Raw genomic sequence first — 19659 nt, forward strand, 5'->3', positions numbered from 1 at the left:
GCGGGCCATAAAAGCCGCCATAAATCGCACCCTTGATAAAAGTAGCTATATTTAACGCGCCGACCACCCGCAGGGTCACACACCTGAATACGAATTCATTCGTCTTGAGCAGCGTACATTTTATCCGCAGAATACGACGCTCCCTCTCTCTCTCTCTCTCTTTCTCGACTTCGGGATTATGGCATATTTGCAGCCGTGCTCATGAGTTTCGCTTCTTATTCCCCCGTGGGAGTCCAATAGGATCGACTCGAGCGAGTGCGACACCGCGATAGTCGTGAAACGTAAAGATTATTGTATAAGCCGATCTTCGATTTTATTCACTGTGTCTCTAATAATAAAAGGTTCTACCGCGTAAAGATTCTCTCTCGCTGCAAAGTCTGCAACTTTTATACAGAAAAAGTGAATTACACAGTTTTCTTTTTTTAGGTAATTTTTAGACATATCGATTATACTATAATAGTAATTTTCTGTTTTATATATAAAACATAGTTTAGCATCAAATGAAGAATGAAGAATTGTTAATAATATAAAAAATATAAATTCCTATTTTCAGTATTTTTTTTTTAATCAACAATAGAAGCATCCAATAATTTGATTACTATCTATATGTGTAATGATAATGAACTTAACTTTTAACTTTTTTTGCATTACACATATTCTATCATTGTAAAGTAATATTGTCCTGCTGTTTGTAGACGAATATGGACGTGATATGGACTTTTAATGAGTAACTCTACGTGTCTCAAAGAGAGACGGTTTAAAGAGAGAAATAGTTTATAAAACATGAAACAATTTTAAATAATATTTCTCGCGTGAGTTTTATATATAAAGCCATTACAATTTTAGACAAAAAGTAAAGTAATATGTGACAAATGTTGAACTATACAGATAGTACAGTTTTTGATTGAAAATTTATAGTTAAATTATAGCAAAAAACGATATAAAACTATAAAGTCACCAGATGATAATTAAAAAATGATAATAATTCAATTGACCAACTCTGGCAAATATGTAATTTTATTGAATATTCACAACGTTTCTAAGATCGAATTTTTGTTTTTTAAAAAAGTTGTGATTTACTTTGTTTTAAGAACATAGCACTTGATAAGGTCCGAAACCCACGGCCGAAACGTTGTGAATATTCAATAAAATTACATATTTGCCAGAGTTGGTCGATTGAATTATTACCATTTTTTATAGTAAAAAAGTTATTGAAAACTATTTTGTACACCTAATTTAAAGCATATTTTTCCCAAATATAAATTTACATTATTATTAAAACTGACGTGTAAAAGACATATAAAAGGAAAGTGCACATATTTAAAATATTTACATTTAAATAACAAAAAATGCTAAATGCTTGAAAAAATTTATATGAGAAAATAAATTATATTGTATCATGCTTTTTCATTTTGTTGTTAGATCTGAATGGCGAAAATTATACTTTTATTCATCTTTCTTGTATTATGTGATTGGAAAGGTGAAAGTTTCGCTTCCAAACAGAGAAGACAAATATTATATCCACCACCGATTGTCTATCCATTTGGAGGAACAATCAAGGTATTTTAATTTCTAAATACATTTTTAATCTCTAAAAGAGAAATCTTGTTTCTTAAGTATGTGCCATTAAAAATATCGCTTTGTTAATTTTTATTTAAATTTTATTATTCAAATATTCAGAGCGAGATTCTTCGCACCGAGATAGTGAAGGGAGATTCCTGATTACTTTAGAAACTAATTTTTGAAGTTCTCCTTGTGCGCATATTTGAAAATTTCGCTGAATATTTCCCTTAGAGGACGCGCTAACTAATTACGATTTTCAGAACGTAATATTCCACATGGATGAACCGAGTGACATAGTAAATCTCTTCTTCGAAGACGCGTATTCTATATATCGCGACACTATTCTCCATCCAACAAGCCAATGACACTTCCTATCCTTGAATGTGGTAGATTTCTGTAGTTACCTAGCAGTGTGAGTTTGCCGTAACTTTCCGTCTCGATGCTCAAAGAAACGTTTCTTGAACAAGTTTTGATTTGAACGCAGTTTACTATGTGCTTCACCGTTTCAACATTAATCGTTAAGTGAGAATTTAATTTGTGTAATTCGGCGTAATATGATATCTCAAACTTGCATATTAATAAGTGACGATTTAATTAAAACAAGCGCAGATGCTTAACCGTTTTCACGTTAAAAATATCTTGCAATTTATTACATGCTAAAACACATTACAATTAAATATGTTATCCAAGTTTAAATATTTTATTATAAAATAATATATACTAATATTTTATACGAGTTAAGAAAACTATTGATCAGCAGATTAGATTTTATTTTCATTTTATCAGAATTATTTATGACCATAATATATAATTTTAATTATCAAAATTTTAAATAAAAGATATTACAACGCGTTATACTATTTTATATATGTGTAATGTCCTACATTTTCTACAACTTATCATACTATTCAACTAACTCGATTAACATACAATAAAAATAAATTGATTTCGTGAACAAGATGACAAAATGCACTAAATTCTTCTTAAGCACAATTTTAGCACAGAAATCGGTAATAGTGCTGTTAATGTCTTTAACAGCGCGAGAAGCAGAAGAATAAATTTAAATGGCGAGAATATCCCGACGCGATGTACACTATAGAATGCGATTGATAATTAACTGCAGTTTTATCTTGTGCCAGCGCCTTCTCAAATTCTCTAATTAAATAGAAAAACTTTAGCCGTAGTCTTCCCCTTGCGGCAGATAAGACAAGACTCGATGTCATAACGAGTTGTTTATCTTGATTTTCGCTGCCTTAGCGAGAATCTTGATTATCAGATAATGCTCACTCTTTCTCTCTCTCTCTCTCTTTTCTATTTTTGAAAAAAAAACTTAATAAAAATTAAACAAAAAGTTTATAAAGTATTTGGTCAGCATACAAATCATTTTCAATTCAGCATTATTCTTATTTTGCCGCGATACTTTTACTTTAAATGTACTAATTTATTTAATACATATTTTTTTACGGATTACATATATGCGTGCAATTTTTATTAAAGACAGCACTTTTTAGATTACCTACGCACTAATACTTTACGAAATTTCATAATCGATAAATAACTTGTCGTATCAACCGTTAGATGATTACAGTGTATAAATATAATCAATATCTTATAGTATATAAAAAATTATTTAATCTAATGATCAAGAAAATTTCTATCGAAGAATTTTATATTTAAATTCAATAAATCATCGAAATGATCGCATGTACCAATTCATTAACTAAATTAAACAATAACTTTGATGATTGAGATACACGAGGTGGGTTTCTCGATAGGGATATAGTCTTTTAAAAAGTAGAAGCTGGAGAATGCTTCCGGATAGTCTGATATCTCCTAGGAAACCTATAATCCTTATCATATATGCAGCCTACTCTTGGCACGATGCAATTTGCAATATTCAGTATACACTGTTTGTATATATACTGCATAAAGGAAGATTATGCGTATCCCTATGGTATTTTGTAGGCATTAATTAGCATAAGTATCTATACATGACTCAAGGCCTAATTGTATTTTTATATACGCAAATATATTATACGAATGCAAGAAATTCGCAACAAAATGTTATATGTTTCAAAATTCAATGAAATGTCTTTTCAAGATAATCGACAAACAATGTTTCTGCAAGATATAAAATGATATTTGTAAAATAGTTATATTTATAATATTCCGAAATTAAAGATATGGCTTTTTTATTTGAAATAACATTCCGAATATCGTAACATGAAATATAAGCTTCGATTGACAATGAATCGAGTAAACAAGCATCTAGGATGATGAACGGAGAAGATAGTCTATATCTTTAAAAATTGTGTGTGCGTGTTTATAATCGATATTATAAAGTATGTATGTTAGCAAAGTTTAACATTTTTTCGTAAAAATAAGTATACTTATAATGTTTGTTAACAACGTTTGTGTTCAACACGATTCGCTTATAAAACCAAGATATATAGGTATATATACAGAGTGTTCGATAATAATCGTCTCCCGTCGTTTTGAGATACAGAGGATTAAATTGAAAAGGACAAACTTCTTTTACGATATTTACAATCACTAATGAAAAATTAACTAACATTCTAATATTAAACAGTTCATGGGCGCAATATGCTTCGTTCGCGCGCGATTAATATGGGACGAATATTATTGAACACACTGTATATAGCGATATTTCACAATCTGTAGATAATTTGCCATATCGGCCGTTAGATGGCTACAATCTTCAAGTATATAAATTATTCAATTAAATAATCATGAAAACTGAGCAAAAAGTCTTGTATTTAAAACAAACTGAAAACCAATACCCAGCTGTTGTGTCCAGATAATTAATTAAACTATTAATAATTTTATTAGGATAGAGATTAGAATAATATCGTCATGATGTATGTTTCTCGATAGCGAAAGTATTGATATACTTTCTTTATAAATAAAAAGCTGGAGAATATTCTTTCGGATAGTCTGATATCTCCCAGGGAACGTCTGGGGTTTACATGAGGAACCCAAAGGGCACGTAATATCTATCCAAGTAGAGATTATGTTGCTAGTGCAATAATTTCGTGCAATATTATTATTAGGACATAATGAAATGATTTCATTAGTTGTACACAACCAATAGTTGTCTAATCTAAGTGTATATCCTCTAGAGATGAGAACTGAGGCGATAACTTTGATTATCCATTTTACTGAATTACATGATTTAATTTTTTTTTAATATTAAATATTTATAAAATTTCACGAAAGTAATAAAAATATAAACGTCGATAATTTTGTTCCAATTTCATTATTACTGTAGTGCTCATTTCTTTATAAATTTTATATACAATATAAATATATACGTACATAAGTATATACGTACATATGTATATCTTATTTTAGTAAATACTTTTTAAATTATACTGCGGAACATTATGAAATTTGAATCTAAACAGATATATTGACCCGTCGGTTATTAAATGTAATATATATAAATTATTCAATTTAAGTCATGTAAATTTATCGAAGCTTCTTTTAAAAATATGTACATTTTTATATTGCAGAAAAAATCAAATAAGAATTAATAATTATAGCGAAAAATAGTAATAATATGCTTCTTTGATATTAGGAAATAGACGTACTTTTAAATGTCAATAACGATATGCAGTAACTCATTGTAAGTCTCATTTGTTACATTTCACGTTTTCAATTTAAATGTTGATTCTGATTGCATGTACATTAATTTCTAGAATGCTTCTATTGTAATTTTGAAAAGGACCACAGCCCGTATGGTCGAAACGTCAATAAATATAGTTTAACAAATCTAATAGACAGCCAGTGTAGTCAGTTTAATATCTACTACCTTAGTATTTCATTCCTGGCGAACGAAATTTAATATTTTATTGTTATTAGGAAATAGAGTCGATAAAACATTGACTTCTCATAAATTGGTTTATTAGAATATTGAATAATTGAAGCATTACGAAATACTTTTTCAACAAACTTCTTACTAATGACATTCTTACTAACGTTGGAAAAATATCGTGAAACACTAAGTAAGAATAATCAAAAGAAAACGCGAGATGCTTTCTAGAACAGACTTTGGCAGTAGACGAACGTTATTATTTGTATTAAGCTTCGCTTTTTTTCTGCAATCTTTCGATAAAAGAAGAACTAAAAATGTTTCGTATGCACAATGTAAAACGTAAGAAAATACAAAATTCAATGAAATGTCTTTTCAAGATAATCGACAAACAATGTTTCTGCAAGATATAAAATGATATTTGTAAAATAGTTATATTTATAATATTCCGAAATTAAAGATATGGCTTTTTTATTTAAAATAACATTCCGAATATCGTACCATGAAATATAAGCTTCGATTGACAATGAATCGAGTAAACAAGCATCTAGGATGATGAACGGAGAAGATAGTCTATATCTTTAAAAATTGTGTGTGCGTGTTTATAATCGATATTATAAAGTATGTATGTTAGCAAAGTTTAACATTTTTTCGTAAAAATAAGTATACTTATAATGTTTGTTAACAACCTTTGTGTTCAACACGATTCGCTTATAAAACCAAGATATATAGGTATATATACAGAGTGTTCGATAATAATCGTCTCCCGTCGTTTTGAGATATAGAGGATTAAATTGAAAAGGACAAACTTCTTTTACGATATTTACAATCACTAATAAAAAATTAACTAACATTCTAATATTAAACAGTTCATGGGCGCAATATGCTTCGTTCGCGCGCGATTAATATGGGACGAATATTATTGAACACACTGTATATAGCGATATTTCACAATCTGTAGATAATTTGCCATATCGGCCGTTAGATGGCTACAATCTTCAAGTATATAAATTATTCAATTAAATAATCATGAAAACTGAGCAAAAAATCTTGTATTTAAAACAAACTGAAAACCAATACCCAGCTGTTGTGTCCAGATAATTAATTAAACTATTAATAATTTTATTAGGATAGAGATTAGAATAATATCGTCATGATGTATGTTTCTCGATAGCGAAAGTATTGATATACTTTCTTTATAAATAAAAAGCTGGAGAATATTCTTTCGGATAGTCTGATATCTCCCAGGGAACGTCTGGGGTTTACATGAGGAACCCAAAGGGCACGTAATATCTATCCAGGTAGAGATTATGTTGCTAGTGCAATAATTTCGTGCAATATTATTATTAGGACATAATGAGATGATCTCATTAGTTGTATACCACCGGAATTAGTTGTCTAATCTAAGTGTATATCCTCTAGAGATGAGAACTGAGGCGATAACTTTGATTATCCATTTTACTGAATTATATGATTTAATTTTTTTTTAATATTAAATATTTATAAAATTTCACGAAAGTAATAAAAATATAAACGTCGATAATTTTGTTCCAATTTCATTATTACTGTAGTGCTCATTTCTTTATAAATGTTATATGCAATATAAATATATACGTACATATGTATATCTTATTTTATTAAATACTTTTTATATTATACTGCGGAACATTATGAAATTTGAATATAGACAGATAATTTGACCCGTCGGTTATTAAATGTAATATATATAAATTATTCAATTTAACAGTCATGTAAATTTATCGAACAATCTTGTACTTCAAATTGATCAATAAACCACTGATATGTTCATAAATAATTTTATTTAAAAAATTAAACTGTAAACATTTAATCGAGATTAAAATAATATTGTCACGCGTATTTTTCGATAGCAATAATATTGATAATATATATTTTTTTTTATAAAGAAGAAGCTATGTGTGAAGAATAAATGATGCTTTTATGTCTTTCGAAAAACTTACAAATCTTTATATGCGATTACTCTTAGCATGATGCAATATTCGATATGCACTCTGTATGGAATGAAACATACGTAGAGAAAGATTGAGGGATATAACTTTACGATTGATTTTGGACCTTAATTCGAATAAATACATGATTCCGGAGATCTAATTGTATTCTTAAATACGCAAATGTATCATACGGATGCATCCGCAAGATAATATTACCTTCTCAAAAATTTAATGAAACGTCTTTGCAATAGGTATTGTGTTGCTGATGTGATATTGTTACCGGTGATATTTCTAATATTATTAGTCTATAAAGACACCATAGGATAGACACAATTAGAATATAAAAACATTCAAGTCACATGGGATCTAAGTGTCATCTGTCCAGCAGAACTGTGACGATAACTTTGACTATTTTACTAAATTGTAAGATTTAATTTTTTTAAATATTAAATATCTAGAAAATTTCAAAAACAGTACTTTTCCTTTTACTTTTGTTGCAATTTTATTTCTTAATATCAGAGAAGCACATTATTATTATTTTATACATTATTTATTATTTCTTATATTTAGTTTGTTATTTTTAATGCACAATGTTTCTTTACAGTTTTTTCGTAGCTTCTTTTAAAAATATGTATATTTTTATATTGCAGAAAAAATCAAATAAGAATTAATAATTATAGCGAAAAATAGTAATAATATGCTTCTTTGATATTAGGAAATAGAGTCGATAAAACATTGACTTCTCATAAATTGGTTTATTAGAATAATGAATAATTGAAGCATTACGAAATACTTTTTCAACAAACTTCTTACTAATGACATTCTTACTAATGTTGGAAAAATATCGTGAAACACTAATTGTAAGTAAGAATAATCAAAAGAAAACGCGAGATGCTTTATTATTTGTATTAAGCTTCCCTTTTTTTCCTACAATCTTTCGATAAAAGAAAAACTAAAAATGTTTTGTATGCACAATGTAAAACGTAAGAAAATACAAAATTCAATAAAATGTCTTTTCAAGATAATCGACAAACAATGTTTCTGCAAGATATAAAATAATATTTGTAAAATAGTTATATTTATAATATTCCGAAATTAAAGATATGGTTTTTTTTTTATTTGAAATATCATTGCGAATATCGTAACATGAAATATAAGCTTCGATTGACAATGAATCGCGTAAACAAGCATCTAGGATGATGAACGGAGATAGTCTATATCTTTAAAAATTGTGTGTGCGTGTTTATTATCGATATTATAAAGTATGTATGTTAGCAAAGTTTAACATTTTTTCGTAAAAATAAGTATACTTATAATGTTTGTTAACAACGTTTGTGTTCAACACGATTCGCTTATAAAACCAAGATATATAGGTATATATACAGAGTGTTCGATAATAATCGTCTCCCGTCGTTTTGAGATACAGAGGATTAAATTGAAAAGGACAAACTTCTTTTACGATATTTACAATCACTAATGAAAAATTAACTAACATTCTAATATTAAACAGTTCATGGGCGCAATATGCTTCGTTCGCGCGCGATTAATATGGGACGAATATTATTGAACACACTGTATATAGCGATATTTCACAATCTGTAGATAATTTGCCATATCGGCCGTTAGATGGCTACAATCTTCAAGTATATAAATTATTCAATTAAATAATCATGAAAACTGAGCAAAAAATCTTGTATTTAAAACAAACTGAAAACCAATACCCAGCTGTTGTGTCCAGATAATTAATTAAACTATTAATAATTTTATTAGGATAGAGATTAGAATAATATCGTCATGTTGTATGTCTCTCGATAGCAAAAGTATTGATATACTTTCTTTATAAATAAAAAGCTGGAGAATATTCTTTCGAATAGTCTGATATCTCCCAGGGAACGTCTGGGGTTTACATGAGGAACCCAAAGGGCACGTAATATCTATCCAGGTAGAGATTATGTTGCTAGTGCAATAATTTCGTGCAATATTATTATTAGGACCTAATGAAATGATCTCATTAGTTGCATATCTGAAAATTAGTTGTCTAATCTAAGTGTATATCCTCCAGAGATGAGAACTGAGGCGATAACTTTGATTATCCATTTTACTGAATTATATGATTTAATTTTTTTTTATTATTAAATATTTATAAAATTTCACGAAAGTAATAAAAATATAAACGTCGATAATTTTGTTACAATTTCATTATTACTGTAGTGCTCATTTCTTTATAAATTTTATATGCAATATAAATATATACGTACATATGTATATCTTATTTTATTAAATACTTTTTATATTATACTGCGGAACATTATGAAATTTGAATACAGATAATTTGACCCGTCGGTTATTAAATGTAATATATATAAATTATTCAATTTAACAGTCATGTAAATTTATCGAACAATCTTGTACTTCAAATTGATCAATAAACCACTGATATGTTCATAAATAATTTTATTTAAAAAATTAAACTGTAAACATTTAATCGAGATTAAAATAATATTGTCACGCGTATTTTTCGATAGCAATAATATTGATAATATATTTTTTTTTGTAAAAAAGAAGCTATGTGTGAAGAATAAATGATGCTTTTATGTCTTTCGAAAAACTTACAAATCTTTATATGCGATTACTCTTATCATGATGCAATATTCGATATGCACTCTGTATGGAATGAAACATACGTAGAGAAAGATTGAGTGATATAACTTTACGATTGATTTTGGACCTTAATTCGAATAAATACATGATTCCGGAGATCTAATTGTATTCTTAAATACGCAAATGTATCATACGGATGCATCCGCAAGATAATATTACCTTCTTAAAAATTTAATGAAACGTCTTTGCAATAGGTATTGTGTTGCTGATGTGATATTGTTACCGGTGATATTTCTAATATTATTAATCTATAAAGACACCATAGGATAGACACAATTAGAATATAAAAACATTCAAGTCACATGGGATCTAAGTGTCATCTGTCCAGCAGAACTGTGACGATAACTTTGACTATTTTACTAAATTGTAATATTTAATTTTTTTAAATATTAAATATCTAGAAAATTTCAAAAACAGTACTTTTCCTTTTACTTTTGTTGCAATTTTATTTCTTAATATCAGAGAAGCACATTATTATTATTTTATACATTATTTATTATTTCTTATATTTAGTTTGTTATTTTTAATGCACAATGTTTCTTTACAGTTTTTTTGTAGCTTCTTTTAAAAATATGTATATTTTTATATTGCAGAAAAAATCAAATAAGAATTAATAATTATAGCGAAAAATAGTAATAATATGCTTATTTGATATTAGGAAATAGAGTCGATAAAACATTGACTTCTCATAAATTGGTTTATTAGAATAATGAATAATTGAAGCATTACGAAATACTTTTTCAACAAACTTCTTACTAATGACATTCTTACTAATGTTGGAAAAATATCGTGAAACACTAATTGTAAGTAAGAATAATCAAAAGAAAACGCGAGATGCTTTATTATTTGTATTAAGCTTCCCTTTTTTTCCTACAATCTTTCGATAAAAGAAAAACTAAAAATGTTTTGTATGCACAATGTAAAACGTAAGAAAATACAAAATTCAATAAAATGTCTTTTCAAGATAATCGACAAACAATGTTTCTGCAAGATATAAAATAATATTTGTAAAATAGTTATATTTATAATATTCCGAAATTAAAGATATGGCTTTTTTATTTGAAATAACATTCCGAATATCGTAACATGAAATATAAGCTTCGATTGACAATGAATCGCGTAAACAAGCATCTAGGATGATGAACGGAGATAGTCTATATCTTTAAAAATTGTGTGTGCGTGTTTATAATCAATATTATAAAGTATGTATGTTAGCAACGTCTAACATTTTTTCGCAAAAATAAGTATACTTATAATGTTTGTTAACAACGTTTGTGTTCAACACGATTCGCTTATAAAACCAAGATATATAGGTATATATACAGAGTGTTCGATAATAATCGTCTCCCGTCGTTTTGAGATACAGAGGATTAAATTGAAAAGGACAAACTTCTTTTACGATATTTACAATCACTAATGAAAAATTAACTAATATTCTAATATTAAACAGTTCATGGGCGCAATATGTTTCGTTCGCGCGCGATTAATATGGGACGAATATTATTGAACACTCTGTATATAGCGATATTTCACAATTTGTAGATAATTTGCCATATCGGCCGTTAGATGGCTACAATCTTCAAGTATATAAATTATTCAATTAAATAATCATGAAAACTGAGCAAAAAATCTTGTATTTAAAACAAACTGAAAACCAATACCCAGCTGTTGTGTCCAGATAATTAATTAAACTATTAATAATTTTATTAGGATAGAGATTAGAATAATATCGTCATGATGTATGTTTCTCGATAGCGAAAGTATTGATATACTTTCTTTATAAATAAAAAGCTGGAGAATATTCTTTCGGATAGTCTGATATCTCCCAGGGAACTCTGGGCATTACATGAGGAACTCAAAAAGCACGTAATATCTATCCAGGTAGAGATTATGTTGCTAGTGCAATATTATTATTAGGACAACCCATTAGTTGTATTGTACACTACCTCATTAGCCGTCTAATCTAAGTGTATATCGTCTAGATATGAGAACTGAGGCGATAACTTTGATTATCCATTTTACCGAATTATATGATTTAATTTTTTTTTAATATTAAATATTTATAAAATTTCACGAAAGTAATAAAAATATAAACGTCGATAATTTTGTTCCAATTTCATTATTACTGTAGTGCTCATTTCTTTATAAATTTTATATACAATATAAATATATACGTACATAAGTATATACGTACATATGTATATCTTATTTTAGTAAATACTTTTTAAATTATACTGCGGAACATTATGAAATTTGAATCTAAACAGATATATTGACCCGTCGGTTATTAAATGTAATATATATAAATTATTCAATTTAAGTCATGTAAATTTATCGAAGCTTCTTTTAAAAATATGTACATTTTTATATTGCAGAAAAAATCAAATAAGAATTAATAATTATAGCGATAACAAAATGATAATAAAAAATATGTAATAATATGCTTCTTTGATATTAAGAAATAGAGTCGATAAAACATTGAATTCTCATAAATTGGTTTATTAGAATAATGAATAATTGAAGCATTACGAAATACTTTTTCATCAAACTTCTCACTAATGACATTCTTACTAACGTTGGAAAAATATCGTGAAACACTAAGTAAGAATAATCAAAAGAAAACGCGAGATGCTTTCTAGAACAGACTTTGGCAGTAGACGAGCGTTATTATTTGTATTAAGCTTCGCTTTTCTTCCTACAATCTTTCGATAAAAGAACTAAAAATGTTTCGTATGCACAATGTAAAACGTAAGAAAATACAAAAAAGATAAATTGTATTCGGGTCGATGCACATAGAATGTACATCGAAATATACGGTACATTTACCGATATAAAGAACGACGAAGCGAATCGACATCAATTGTTCGCGTTACTTATAACGTAAGATGGTAGTCGTCGATTGCCCCCCTTTTTCGCGAGAAAGAGAGTCTTTAATCCCAGAAGTAGCGCGACAATTGTAAATATTTGAGTGTTTGCTTGAAAAAGGTGGGCGACCAAAAGGAAGGAAAGAGGAGGCGGATTGAGCGCGTTTCGGGTCACCGCACGTGTAAACTCGCGGAAGAAATGATGACGGGGATGAAGAAGGGGAGGTTTGATTGTGATTTGCGACGCGAGCAAAGGAGAGAAAGCAACGTCGGGGTAAATCTTCCCTTTCAGTTCACCGTTATTCCCGCGTGGTATTACATCTCCCGTAAGTAATATCGTTCTAGCGGAAAATGCGGCGAGTCGTGATCACAAAGCGCAGTTCGAATGCATTTCACGAATGCCTCTGTTTTATTGCGTATTCGATGAAGCTATACCGGATTACAATATTCGTTAAATATCGCGAGAGAAGCTTCAAGCTCTCTTGGCTCCCCCGCGTACCAATTTAACAAGAGGAAGAGATCGAGAGAGAAACGTTTGTACTTTCTTCTGGAAATTGGTATTCCCGTCGCACGCTTTAAAACAAATGCGCAATATATCTGGAATAAAGGTAAATTCCCATGTAAACATTCGGGATTGTTGAAACAAAACGCGTCGCGATCGCTCTCGAGAGCTCTAGAGATTCCTGATGTAAATGCATTCCGAAAATACGGTAGCGATTGCGAGAAGGAACGAAAGACGTTCTGCCGGCGCAGTTTTGCGTTCGTTTTCCCCGGCGGGAAGATATTTAGAATAGGGATATCGATCTTCGAAGACCGCGCGTCTTGATTTCTACGAGTAGAAGAAAGGCGATCGTTCCATTTCTCGTGAGAAAAGATTCAGATTTCATCGATGCAATCAGGCCGCTGCATAGCGGAAATGTTACACAATTTGCAGTGACAATAACGAAGTATTTGCGATGCGTAAAGTCAATCGAAAGAAGAGTGAAAGAATTATGTTATTAAGATATAAACAAGTATTTTTTTGTTAATAAATATTTTAGATAATTTCGACTTTTATTTAGAAAAAGACAGTGCTCGTTAAACATTTTTGACATTATGTGTAGGAATTAATTATTTTTAAGCTTTTGCACAGAGCAGGCTTGTTCAAGTACAGTGCACAGATATGGCAAAGGTGCTTTTGTTAACTTTTTTGTTTCTTCTTCGTCTTATTTAACGCATTAAAGAGGAAAAAGTGTTTTGCTCATAAATACAAAAAACTTTTTAAGGTATAAAAATTATTTTAAGTGCTATATTAATTTTGCGCACGTGTGTGTCAAGAGAATATTTTTTAAGATTTAATGTTGAGAGCAATACGGAAGACAATAAGAGCAGAATTATAATGAAGCCAAACATTATGTAACAGATAAAACTGTACAAATAAAAATTTTTCAATTATCTCTTTTACAAAAACACAATTTTTGCTCATATACCTTTTTTAGACAAACAATTTTATAAGTATTACATGTCGTTTTATATGTATTTCATAAGTATTTTCCTGAGATGCGCACCTATTTTGTAAATTGTGCAATGTGTTATACAGCGATCTGAATATGCCAACAAAATTTGAGAGAGAAAGAGAGAGAGAGAGAGAGAGAATTATATGCATATTAATAATATATAACAGTAGCCACAATAATATTATTAATATTACTAATTTAATATGATTAATATCATTTTAAATATAAAATAAATCATTTTAAAAAAATATTCAACATTATTAAAATTCAAGTACTGATATTGTTAATATTCTCATAATATTTCTCAAGAAAGGAAAATGCCAAGTAACAATATAAAACTAGGAGTATATCTTGGCAATGTCAGTTAACTTTTGCATAAATAATACGAAGCACCTAAGCAAAGTAGAAGCCTTGCGCGTCATAAAAATTAATGCGAGAGAAAGGACAGGTTTGGCGAGTCGCCAGAGAGTTGTATGTAGCTCCTCTGTCATCTGCAGGTTGCGAAAATAGCATAAGGATAGAGATCTTCCCTTGGAGACGAAGAGCGTGCCATCAAAATGACGTACTTGGAAAAAACTGATAAAGTTTATTTCAAAAACGCATCAAAAATGTCTCCTTATAATATAATACTTCAAATTCTACGTTTTATTACAATTAAAAATCTTCGCACATTTCTTGCGTAATTTTCAAAAGACATAATAATATTTCTATAATACATTAATTTCCATTTCGCGAAACGATAGATCGATATCTTGCAAGCTCTCTCTTACTCCGAAACGCATTCTTGTCTCTTCTCTCGCATTTATTCCGGTCACTCATCGATCTTTTCCGGAAATGTACGAGCTGCGGTCATCCCTGACCGCGCATCTTTATATCCAATAGCCACTGAGATGTCATTATTGATACTCTTCTCGATCTTGCCGCTCGGTCGAGCTAGGTCGGATTTGCTAGCTTCTCTCCTTCTTCCGTTTCGCGAGATTGATTTACGACGGGGCGTAATCTCTAAAATGAATTCGCGAGTCCTACTCCACCCTATCGCGCGGTCAATTTCTTTCCTTACGACTAGATACTGCCGCGCATATGAAATTTTATGTTTATTGCGAGATGCCATCAAGAGAGAGAGAGAGAGAGAGAGAGCACGGTGTGACGTCGCTCGGCGTTCATCAACTTCCTTCTCTGCAGCTTCTCCCTCATCTCTTCCCTCTTTTCCCGCTCGACGACTATCACCCGAGAAAATCACAAAATTAATTCCCGTCCGTTTCCCGTTTCTCTCTGCATCTCTTCGGTCTATACTTTTCCGAACGAGCGAGTAAACTACTCTTTCTCCCTCTCCTCTCATGCTGGATAGATCCACTCGCGGCGCATATTTTTTATCCTCCGACCAAAGTCCGGGAAAGCTCTTGCTTTTATCTCGATCGCCCGAGATAGATCTTTTATATTTTCGAGGATAAAAAAGAAAGGAAATATTTCAAGAGCGCGAGAGCTTCTAAGCTCTTTTAGGAATGTGCGAACTCGTTTGCCCCATTCCGCGGTTCTTGCTTGGAATTTTGCGACGCTATTTTGTAGAAAATTTGGGAAATAAGTCATCACTCGTTGCGATTTAATATTTTTTTTTCAATTTTATCAATTTATCTTTTAAGCATTCGCATTTTTTTTTTTAAGATATTTTATTTTATTTCCATTGATCTAAATATATTATAAAACGCTTAGATGTATATGTATATGCATTAAGGATTACTATAAGATGGAAGAGAAGTCATTAAAAATATTTCAATTTTATTTTCAATAAGATATTTAAATTAAATAAGTTATATATTCATCACTCATTGCAATTTAATTTCTTTTTCAATTTTATTAATTTATCTTTTAAGCGTTCGCATTTTTTTAAAGATATTTTATTTTATTTCCATTGATCTACATCTATTATAAAACGCTTAGATGTATATATGTATTAAGAATTACTATAAGATAGAAGAGAGGTCATTAAAAATATTTCAATTTTATTTTCAATAAGATATTTAAATTTTTAAATAAGTTATATATTAAAAGTGGCATTATAAAAATAACTTGTAAACGACTGTGTATTAAATATTTTCGTGATGCTACGCGTAAATATATTTTATTATGCATTATATTTGCAACAAGCTCATCGTGGGATACGCAGTGCCTGTACAAATTTCGGGCAGAACTTTGGTTTATGGACAGAACTTTCAGTTCCAATACACCATGCCGCCGAACGCGACATTCTTTACAAAGTTCTTCGAAAATTCGTCACGACGACGTCGCGAAAATGTTAACTGGGACGAAAGGATGACTATCTACAGACTCTTAGAGGAAGGATTTGACAGGTGAGAACTGTTTCTCTATTTTTAAAATTTGTACACTGCAGACAAAAATGATATTCGCGATAAAAATATGAAAATTTGTCACATCAATTTATATACATGTAGATATACATACGTGTCCCGAATGATTACAAAATTAAATCTGAAGAGATGTACAGAAATTCGGAGGGATAATTCAGATATTTTTTTGAGAGAAATATTATTCGCGGAAAAAGTTTGATTTTTGTAAAAATATTTTGATGTACATATTCAACAATCGATTAAAATATATATAGGTATATGTATGTTGATCATGTTAAAATATTATAAAAATTTGGATATAATATTGCTGTATAATTACATATATATATATAATGGATATTTTTCTATAATTTACAGAAGAGGAATAGATGGAAGAGAATGCATGAAAAAAAGCATATGCGAAGCGGCAATAGCGCCTTTAGAGGACGAAGGATTAGTAGGAGAATTGTTGCATCTTTTGTTCACGTAAAAAATTTAATTTCTTGCATTATTATGCAATTTCTTATATTAATATAATAAGAAAATAAGAATATTTCGTAAAGCGCCAATAAATAATTTCTTATATTGTTATATTTCTTCGAAGATTTCAAGATACAGTGTTTATTAATTTTAGGCCACAAGGAAATAATTCATCCTTAAATTCCGAATACTTAGAGGCGCTAGAATTTGGACGAAAAAATTATGATTGTTCTCTAATCTACAAATCATGTCTGTATGGTCAAGGAATTCTGGATCAAATCTCAAAAGTGATATCATAGACAATTGAAATGGGCAAAAGCAAGCTTCACAAATTAATTGATTTAAGAGAAATTTTCACTTTTTTTCTTTTTATTGTATAAAACATAAGATACTCATTAATTAAAAATGAATACTAGAATTGTTGGATTTACATAGTAAAACAAGTTGCAGTGTGCACGTTACGAGAAAACACGGATTATAAAATAAATAAATAAATAATTTTAAATTTGCATTTTTTATTTAAATGCTTACAATTTACTTAAATGAGAAATAGAGATATAGTAGTTTAGAAAATCTATTAGATTCTGAAAAATTTTGATGTATTATATATAGATGCATTCGCAAGAAAATATTATCTGTTTGAAAGTTTAATGAAATATCCTTTTAAGATGCAAGAAAATGTTTGTACGAGATATAAAATAAAATTTATAAGATAATTGATGTATTTCAAACACTCAGAAAATATAAAAACATGGCTTTTTACTTCAAGTAACATTCCGATCATTATCGTGACTTGATATATCCACGCTGTATCCTTAACAAAGCATGATACTAAATATACAAACTTCGACTGACAATAAGTTGTGTGAATAAACATCTAGGATGACGAACAGCTACTCTAGGTATCTTTGAAAATTATTGTGTGTTTGTAGTCTATATTATAAAATATGTATATATTAGCAAAATCTAACTTATTTACGAGAATATAAATATACTTATAATGTTTGTCGACAATATTCGTGTTCAACACAATTTTATTATAAAAAGTTATATATAAATTAATTTGACAAGGAAAATTTTTTTTGTTATCTTTGCAATAATTAATAAAAAAATTAATTAAAAAAAGAATGGCCAACGCGTACGAGTACAAGCCAGGAGAGACAATTCCACTGTTAAACAATTGCTGTGGGCACAGTATATTCTTTGTCGCACGTGATTAATATGAGATGATTATTGTCGGACATCCTATATATAGCGATATTTCACAATTGATAGATAATTTTGTGTCGGCCGTTAAATGGCTACAATGTTAAAGTATATAAATTATTCAATTTAATAATCACGAAAATTTACCAAAAAAGTATTGTATTTAAATCAAACTGATCACCAATACACAGCTGTCGTGTACAGATAATTAATTAAATTATTAATAATTTTATGAGGATAGAGATTAGAATAATATCATCATAATGTATGTTTCTCGATAGTAAAAGTATTGATATAATTTCTTTATATAAATAAGAAATTGGAGAATATTCTTTCGGATAGTCTGATATCTCCTAGGGAATCATCTGGCTGTTACATGAGGACTCACAATGTGATATTTCTGATATTATTAGGATATAAGGACACGTTTATTAGGATATAAAAACATCTCGATGCAAACCCCTGGGTCTAAGTGTCAACTGTCCAGCAGAACTGAGGCGATAACTTTGACTATCTATTTTACTGAATTGTATAATTTAATTTTTTTAAATATTGAATATTTACAACATTTAAAAAAAAAGTAATAAAAATAAATCTCAATAATTTTGTTTATTTTTTTGTTAATTTTGTTAATTTTGTTTTATTTTTATTGCGGTACCTATTTCTTTTATGAATTATATATATATAATCAAAAAAAATCTAGTACTAAAATTCAAATTAACCAATAAACCACTCATATGTATATATGATTTATTAACTCAATTAAATTGTAACAATTTTGATGATCAATATTAAGATAACATCGCCACGATGTGTGTTTCCCGATAGCGATAGTATAGATAATATAGTTCTTTATAAAAAAGAAGCTGCTGAATATGCTTCTGGATCTTCCAAAAACCTATAAACCCTTATATGCGACCTACTCTTCGCACGATGCAATATTCAATATGCACTGTTGTATGTACATACATTTATAGAAGAAAACACGCGTACACTGTATAGCGTCGAGAACGATAGAGGGATATAATTCTATTATCATTTTTAAGCTTTAATTAAAAATAAGTATCTGAATCTCGAGATTTTTAATTGTATTTTCAAATACACAAACATATATTATATAGATGATTTGCAAGAAAATGTTATCTGTTTAAAAATTTAATAAAACGTCATTATAATATAAATAATAATGTTTGTGCGAGAGATAAAATAATATTTATAAGGTAGTTAATTTGTGTTGTCCAA

The 19659-nt window shown here is 29.1% G+C and overlaps 2 protein-coding genes across 2 annotated transcripts in view; one reads left to right on the forward strand and one right to left on the reverse strand.

The window, feature by feature from the left end:
• LOC114931097 (uncharacterized) overlaps positions 1 to 19659 on the reverse strand; it is a 133703-nt gene that overhangs the window by 54315 nt on the left and 59729 nt on the right. The gene's annotated exons all lie outside the window — the stretch shown is intronic.
• On the forward strand, positions 1429 to 17510 carry LOC114931032 (uncharacterized). The gene is made up of 4 exons (XM_029302943.2): positions 1429 to 1560; positions 16532 to 16734; positions 17110 to 17217; positions 17366 to 17510. Exons 1-4 carry the CDS (start codon positions 1429 to 1431, stop codon positions 17508 to 17510), a joined length of 588 nt encoding a protein of 195 aa, XP_029158776.1.

This window comes from Nylanderia fulva, unplaced genomic scaffold (assembly GCF_048542155.1).
Source record: "Nylanderia fulva isolate GAGA-0341 unplaced genomic scaffold, ASM4854215v1 Scaffold1, whole genome shotgun sequence".
In the NCBI taxonomy this organism is placed as follows: Eukaryota; Metazoa; Arthropoda; class Insecta; order Hymenoptera; family Formicidae; genus Nylanderia; species Nylanderia fulva.

Bases quoted from the DNA above. Each gene is read 5' to 3' on its own strand.
- LOC114931032 (XM_029302943.2), top strand. From the start codon at position 1,429: ATGGCGAAAATTATACTTTTATTCATCTTTCTTGTATTATGTGATTGG. The intron at 1,561-16,531 runs GTATTTTAATTT...ATTTGCAACAAG, and splicing joins CATTTGGAGGAACAATCAAG to CTCATCGTGGGATACGCAGT. The intron at 17,218-17,365 runs GTAAAAAATTTA...TATTAATTTTAG, and splicing joins TTGTTGCATCTTTTGTTCAC to GCCACAAGGAAATAATTCAT.